The sequence below is a fragment of the Leiobunum rupestre genome, chromosome 4, assembly GCF_980474605.1.
Source record: "Leiobunum rupestre chromosome 4, qqLeiRupe1.1.hap1, whole genome shotgun sequence".
NCBI classification, from domain to species: Eukaryota; Metazoa; Arthropoda; class Arachnida; order Opiliones; family Sclerosomatidae; genus Leiobunum; species Leiobunum rupestre.
The window spans coordinates 5,550,881-5,559,502 of NC_143387.1; the positions used below are offsets into that span (position 1 = coordinate 5,550,881).

Here is an 8,622-nt window from a genome sequence, read left to right on the forward strand (position 1 = left end):
TGATACACTATCAAAGGCCCTTTAACATTGATTATGCTACCTCTATCCATCTTACTTGGTAAGTAGGGGTAATGGCATTATATATGATTGATATTAAGACCACTAGAAAAATTTATATATCAAGGGTGGACTAAGAAAGATTACGAGTTAGATTAATTTAAAATACAATCGGGTTTTGTTTTAAAGCCTATAGTAGCTAGTAAAGTTTTTTTTTAAATGTTGATAATTTTTATAAAAGAAAACCGGGTTTTATAACTATTGGAATTTTATTTTAGAATGTTTTTATTATATTATTGAAAACAAACGAGGCATTTAGCAACTATTTACGAGTCTGGTAGTCATTAGTTTGGTTAATAAATTAAAACTAAATTTAAATTGATAAGCAAAGTGCGTGCCTATGGGCACTGTAATCTAAACTTAAAACTTTAACTGAGAGCTTATCACAACACAACTGACTTCATAGAACATTTATATTCACTTGCCCTTGCATCTTATGTAGCCTTGGACAATGCCTTTCTGTGGGTGATTTTCTCTCTGATGACATCATTCTGTGAATAGCTCTCAGTAAAACAACAGACATTCTTATAGAAGAAAATTATAGAATACTTGTGTTACCTTCTCAATGCTATGCAATAAGATCAGATACTTTTATAATCCTCAACCCGAAAAACTTTGAAAATTAAATGAATTAATACTCAATTTATTGTAACTTCTAATTTGGGCCAATATATCTAGATAAGATTTTGTGAAAATCAGGGTCAGAAATAACACTTCAAAAATTGGTTTTTAACATGTATTATTTGGGACCCAAGTGTAGCGTATGTTAGTATTTCAAATTAAGATGATACAAATTTACATAAAAATACTAAATGTTTACTTAAACCTGTGGTTTGTCATATTTTCAGTTAAAATTTCATGTTTAGAGGATAATTAACACATGGTTTCTTTCACTTTGGCAATGTAAATGAGTATTGACAGTTCAGTAACTCCAGTTGGTAGTTTGTTCGTGAAGTACTTAGTCAACAAAATAGCATACATTAGTTTTATTCAACATTTCAAGAATTGGGATTATGCTAGATTTTGGCTGCCACCCCATAAGACATGACTTAATTACAGCTATTGTTTTTATAATTCAAATAAAATATTTTCTAATTTATGTAAATTTATTTTATGGTAAAAAAAACCATATGGCCAATGTCAATTTACCCTGCAATAGGTAACACTGCTGGTAATTTAACATAACTTTACCTATCTAGTTCTCTAGCCGAGGGAAGGGGGATAAATAGATTTATTGTCACAATGGCGCTGATCCAACCACCCAGAAAGTTAAATTATTATAACTAGATTTATTAGGAACATCTTTTAAGTAGCTTACAAGACTTTTTTACAAAAGAGCCCTGGGTGTACTTTCCTAATTACTTAAAATTAACACCAAAAATAAAATCACTGTTGTATCTTTTCAAATATTTTACTCGTACCAGTTAGTACAAATATAAGTATTGTTATATGTATATTTTAGACTAAATCTTCATGCTGTTTAACTTATTAATTTAATGAATAAATATAAGTTAATTTATTGAATTCAAAATACAAATGTACATAGAATCTGTAACCATCACTTTTTTTTTATTTTTCTTCCCTCTTTATCGCTTTAACTTTCGCCTCACTGATGGAAAGATTGCCGAAGCATGAGTATTCCTACAGAATAAAACTGACTTGATTTTTACACACAGTAAATGCAAATCGAGTTGCCAATTCAGATTTATAGGTCCCTAAACAAAAAATGATACTAGAACCAGAAAACTATAAGCAGCCAGTGGCAGCTTTGGTGCATATAATAAAGAAGAAGAACTTACTATTCTCAGGTTCTATGTACATCTATTGATTCTTGATAAAATAGTTTTTGAAGAAATGTGATCTAACTTATAACCAAGTCGTACTAAATTTTTCAGTAAGTTCTTAAATGCTGCAGGAATGTAATTTCAATCTCCTTTTTGTTGCAACATGTAACCTGTTTTTTTTACATCCACATGAGGATTTGTGTAGTTGAATACTTTCACAAAAGTGCTTTATGTACTTCTGGTAAATTATTTTTTAAACATGATGAACTGTATTCAATTAGAAACTTTTGTACACCAATCCCAGTGATTATCCTCATACTAGTAATAATACTAAGTAAACTTTTCAAGTAAAATCTTCAAACACTTGAAGACTACTCAAGATAAATATTGATAGTGACTTATTAATAGAGGTTAACTGTGGCTGGTATAACCTAATTGTGTTTTGCCCCTTTTGAACGTTTCACATGCAAACATTACTGAATACACTGGTGTTATTGGGATCAAAATACTTTCAAAGTACCAGGTACTAAATAGTTATGGAATTTTTACTTACGAAGAACCTGTCTTGATCAGTAAGATAAAACCATTTAATAGTTTCATATTACAATAGTGAGCTATTTTAGACTACTCTGGGACCATGTGGTAATCAAAACTAAGACTGCCCTGCCACCCTGTGGTCTCATAATTAGTATAACCATAATTTTCTCATACCATAGGCCTACTTAAAATGAATCCTATAATCGATTTAACAAATGTTTAAAACCATTTTATCTAGTTCTATGAGCCTTATTTTAGAGTCATCGAATTCTGGTAGTTTCTTTAACTTATAGATGTGAAACATATACTCATTATACTCTTTGATTTTACAAATAATGTGAAGTTTTTGTAGGATTTAGAAATGTTATTTCATCACAAATATGACTAAAATTATTGTTCAATTGTAATATATGTAGAACATTGAGATTGAAAAATATTTTTATGGAAGACTAAAAGAATGTTTAAACATGAGATGGATATTAGACTTAATGTGATCAAATTAAATTTTATGGATATAATGGACTTTGATGTATGTAAAAACAATAATATTGTGATCTAGTGTGAACTTAAAATATTTTGAGAACTCACTAATATTTTATTGAAGTGCCATTTTATGAACAAAATACGGTTTATGGGTACACAGGGACAATATTTACTATAATATTACTGAAAATAAACATGTTTTCTGCTGGCTCTATGATAAACTGATCATTTAAGTAAGAAAATGCTATATTAACACAACTTTTATTCGTGCAAACAGAAGATTAAGGTAGGTTCGAATGGGTAACTATTTATGGTAAATCCCTGAAGCATATACCGCATTATGACTAAATCTTTGTATTTCTGGAACTTAATGGCTCCTGTGTTATTCACCTACAACATGCTGTCAATGTTTGTTTCAAGTTTCCAGATTGCACCTCTCAGTTTCACATCCATGTTTGGTGCAAATGAAAATGGAACCCTGCGATATATTCACTCTGCTATTTGGGGCATTTTTACCCACCCATTGATGGGGCTATGAAACTAATTTGGCTCCTTTGTGGAACAAAGCTATTAAAATCGAGTATGAACTTCCACATTAATGGTAGATCATCAAACCCCCCCCCCCCCGGTTCTTAACCTGGGGGGGGGGGGGACTTACCCCTACAGGAACCCGGCCTATAGTGAAACCTTAAGCTACACAAAGATGGCCATCGTTAAAGAAGGTTATCCTGCGAAGACCATCTCCGCAGAAGAGATGGGCACCATTCAGCGTGAGATTCTGAAGCGTATAGATGGGTTACCCTCGGGCGACCCTCTACCTCGTTTTGGGAGCTTTCAGCTGATTGGAGGTGCCGTTCACTACCTCTGTAAGGATGGGTTTACAACGGATTGGTTGGTGGGAGGATTTGACCAGAAGGAATTGGTCTCCGGGGTGTCGCGACTTTTAGTAATGAAGGCCGCCGACCTACCGAAGCCCTTCAAGGTAGCCTTCCGCACCAGGGACGTCTACACAAAGGATGGCACTGTCCTCCTTCGTAGACTCAGGACCTACAACAACGCGCTAAATACGCAATTCTGGAAGGTTGTAAACAAAACCGATGAGCCGACTGATATCCGCTGTATCTTCCAGGTGGATGGAGATTCGGTTAAGGCTATTAAGGAGGCAGGACACCGGAGCCTTAACGGGCCTGGACTGTGGTATCTTTAAGATACTTCATGAACCTGACCCGACAGCTCCCGTGGATCCTGCCAAGGAGGGTGGTTCAGTCGAACCCTCTGCTTCGGAGATCTCAAGGTTGGAAGATGAGACTCTGGCTGGCGGGGACTCAGGAGAGGACATTCCTTTGGAAGATACTCTCGCGGAGGACCTAAAGGCCTTTGGCTTGTCGGACACCGACGAGAACAAAGAGGTTGTACCACTGGAGGGTGCAACAGGGGGGCAGGCTATTTGATGCGAGTCGGACCGGTGGGATTGTTGGGGTCTCCACAACCACCACTGTATCTGAATAGTCATCTCTGGCCAGCAACCAAGTTCACCTTACCCAAAGATGAGTGTAAAGGTGCTGCAAATTAATTTGCATCACTGCAAGGCAGCCACTGCAGTTCTCTGTAATAGGTTTGCAAAAGAGGACTTCGATGTAGCGCTCATTCAGGAACCGTGGACAGCCAATGGCAAGATACTTGATCTCCATAGTGCAGGTAATATATTCTTTGATTATAACTCTGCAAAACCAAGAGCCTGTGTGCTGATACGCAAGGGCATTCATGCCCTTCCACTCTCGGCATACTCCTCCAGGGATATTTCTACTGTAAAACATATTGTTTCATCTACGGATGGAAGCGGTGAGTTTACAGTAGCCTCGGCATACCTTCCTTATGATGATGCTCTTCCGCCTCCCCCGCAGGTTCTGATCAGTCTGGTTAGCGATTGTGAGTGTTTGGGGGATAGGCTGGTCATAGGGTGTGATGCCAATGCTCACCACGATATTTGGGGTAGCTCAGACTGCAATGGTAATGACTTAGTGGAGTACTTGGTTGGTACAAAACTACAGGTTTTAAACAGGAACAATGAACCAACTTTTGTTACAGCAAACAGAAGTGAGGTAATTGATCTTACTCTGTGTACAGAGAATGTCGCAGACAAAATTATGAACTGGCATGTGCCTAACGAACCGTCTCGCTCGTATCACAGACACATTTGCTTTAACATATCGGTCATACCCATTCGGGCTAGTACCACCATTCGTAACCCCAGGAGCAGAAACTGGTCCGGTTACAAGGATGACCTTGGTATGTTCCTAATGGATGACAAACCAAGGCTCTCATCGGTGTTGGATTCCGATTTGGCTGTTGATCGCATGCAACATGCCATTATCGACTCCTATCACCGCAATTGTCCCTCGAAGACTGTCAACCGGCCAAGGTTAGTTCCTTGGTGGTCTAACGAGATTGGCGGTCTGCGCAAAGAAACTCGTAGGCTCTTTAACAGAGGAAAGAGGGGATGTGACTGGAATGCTTATAAAAGCAGCCTCACTTCCTACCATAAGGCCATCCGCGATGCTAAACAAGCTTCGTGGAGGGTAATTATTTCTGAAATCGACAGGGTTTGTTGCTCGATAGTGGCGGATTTCAACCAAACATTTTTGTGGGTTTATATAGCACTCGTATGGAAATTTATGAAGCACGCGGGCCCTAATTGAAAAATTTCAAAAGTTATGAATTTTAAAATTTGACTTTTTTTGAATAGATTTTGCGCACTGTCTTCATATTATATTGAATATCTCAATTGGTATTGGTTTTTTAAATACGAAATTTGGTATCCCAGGCTAAAAGGACCATCTAAAGTCGATATTGAGGTCAATTTTTTATAGATGTTATAGTTTTTGCAATATGAGCTCATTAGGGGGGTAGTACTTGATGTTTTATTCAGAAAAAAAGTTAAACTGGAAATTCATTAAATATTTTAGCTAAAAGCCTACTTATAGAGAGAAAATATACGTTAAAATAAAATTGATGGTATCTCGATTATTAAGGTCCAAATAATTTTTTTAAATTTTAAGGTTTATTCATTTTCACACAAAATATTGCTAATAAATTAAACACAAGGTAGGACTTATCATTTATTTACACAAAAAGGGTGTGCTCCAAAATTGATGAAATTTTATATTAAACATCTCGGCGCACGTATATTGCTTACCAAAAATTTTGTGGAGGTGAAATAAAAATTACTGAAAAATTATTTAAGGTGAAACAATACATTCAATAAATATTTTTTTTAAGATAGTAAAAAACTTCAAGTTTTTTTTTCTATTGTGAGAAAACCGATAAGACTTTCTTCGAACATTCTTCATCAAAATAATAGTGTCTTCCCCTAGGGCACGTTGGACGTTTAACCTCGCACAGAATTTGACTCTTTGGAATATAGTGTTCGTCTTTTCTATTTGGCCAAAAATACGAACTCTGAAACCCATGGGGGTGGCGCTGGTGGTGAACGTACAAAGGCAGGGTGGTGTCGGCGGTGAACTATCAAGACAACACCGCAGGGTGGTGTCGGCGGTGAACTATCAAGACAACACCGCAGGGTGGTGTCGGCGGTGAATTAATAAAGTGACACCACCTAGCGGTGTGTGTGGTGAAGGTAGGGTGGTGAACTAGCAATGTTACATCTCCACCGTAATGTTATAGTGTAAATATAGGTGGGATCTAGGTAAAAGAACATTCAAGTATCAACACGAAATCATCTATGTAAGTATATTATTTTTTTTTTACTTGGTAAAAATTTGTGTATGTTTCTAACATATAAATTTTCATAGCATATTTGCCCAAGTTTTGTTCGCCGTCTCGTTAGATAAATTCATCGAGGTTACGTCTACACTAGATGTGCGTCTAGGACTCCGAGATAGTGCTACGGGAATCACCTTAGACGAAACCGATTTTCATGAGTTATACCGAAAGAAGGATTAAATACTAGCTTTCTTCGAGAAGGATGATACTCCAGAATCATCGTGCTTTTTCAGCGGTTCCGAGACGAAACGTATTGAACTAAGAACGTATCAGAATCGAAAAATTTTGGATATCCGGGAGATGGTTCCGGGGTACGGTGAATTGTAGGGGAAGTTTTTCCCAACCAAGAAGGGTTTCACTATTGGTTACGCTCTCACCAAAGTGCTAATGGATATGTATAAAGACGTTGTAACATACCTAAATGAAGCAAATAGGATATATGACCTTTTAACGGACAGTATTTTGGAACAGTTGCGTGTTAATATCCGCCAGTGTTGCTACGATTGCACCGTCGACCATCCTTCACAGACTCAACACAACTGTCTAGAAGACTGGGATATGCGTGTTTCTATGAACTATGACACTGCGATAAGAAATCTAGACTACATTGAGATTTATAAAAATTTTACCTAAAAACCTTTTTAATTGAATGGTTGCTAAAATAGTCTGTAACGCTAAACAACTTTTGTGAATAAAAACAAGTTGATTTGGGAAAAATGTGTCATTCCTTAAAATGGATTTCAGGTTGCAACATCCTTTTAACGGTCTGATCGCAGGTGCGACTCAGTCTGGGAAATTTATCCTTTTTTCGTGGCTAGTCTTATCAAATACGTGTATTTCGCCCCACCAGAGTGAATTATATGGTGCTATACGGAATATCAACCCAAACTGTTTAATTCGGTATTAAATGATACACCCACAGTTGAATTTCACGAAGGATTATTAGACGTGAAAATTTTAGACCCAAATGTCAAGAATTTTGTTATTCTTGATGATTTACTTTGTGAAATATCAAATAACAAGGATGTAACGAATTTGTTTATAAGAGGTTCTCATCATAAAAGAGAAATCAAAACGGACGGATTCCGGACGCCAACCATGATTACAATTAAATATGGTCAATTATTATTAAAATACATGATTTATAATACCATTCCGTTTCCAAGATTAATTAGATTAAATATTACGCTTTAAAACAAAATAGCAGACAACACTTACGACGAACTCTGCAGCCAAACAAAATCCATTCGTAATCCTTTACCCCTCCACAGCTTCCACAATACAAAATTGTAATCATGGTTGGCGTCCGGAATCCGTCCGTTTTGATTTCTCGGAGACAGTGAAGTACCATCGTTGGCCAATTCCGGATATTTAACAGAAAAGGAAATTAAGGATTAAGAGAATAACGTTATACATCACATTGGAGGTTACATTTTGAAAAAAAAATAACGGCCTGGTGCAGAGACGTTTTGCGATTCCTGTTAATTTTAACAGGATCGCAATTTAGCGATTCAGATTTAGCGAGCTGTTTATTTTGCGATCCTCGCAATCCAAATCGCGGTGCAGAGACGTTTTAGCGATTCCTGTTAATCGGCGACGCTGTTATTTTTACGAATTTTTATACCCGAGTCACGGACCAATAGGAGAGCTCGATTTTCGACGCAAAAAGCTATCAGGTGGTTATGGTTGGCTTCCATTTTGACGATGAAATCCTGGCTCTTCTAATTAATAATTATCTTACTCTTATTTTATTATTTTTATAGTTAAATCCGTTATTTTATTAAAATATATTTATATAATATAGCCACGAAGGGAAAGCAAATCAGTTTCTGAAGAATGAGAGGTTAACCAAAATATTTTTAAAGCAATAAAATAGTGCATGAAAATTAGTTCTGATTATATAATTTTCTTACTCTTATTATTTATTAAATTGGTTGCATTTATTACACAGATTAATGGTTTTGTTATTTTAAAGATA

General features: G+C 36.3%; 1 protein-coding gene across 1 annotated transcript; it reads left to right on the forward strand.

Moving 5' to 3' along the window:
- Positions 1-4,408: 4,408 nt before the first annotated feature.
- Positions 4,409-6,824, forward strand: LOC149945941 (uncharacterized). Its single transcript, XM_090170666.1, has 2 exons — positions 4,409-5,220; positions 6,674-6,824. Exons 1-2 carry the CDS (start codon positions 4,409-4,411, stop codon positions 6,822-6,824), a joined length of 963 nt encoding a protein of 320 aa, XP_090026792.1.
- Positions 6,825-8,622: the final 1,798 nt, after the last annotated feature.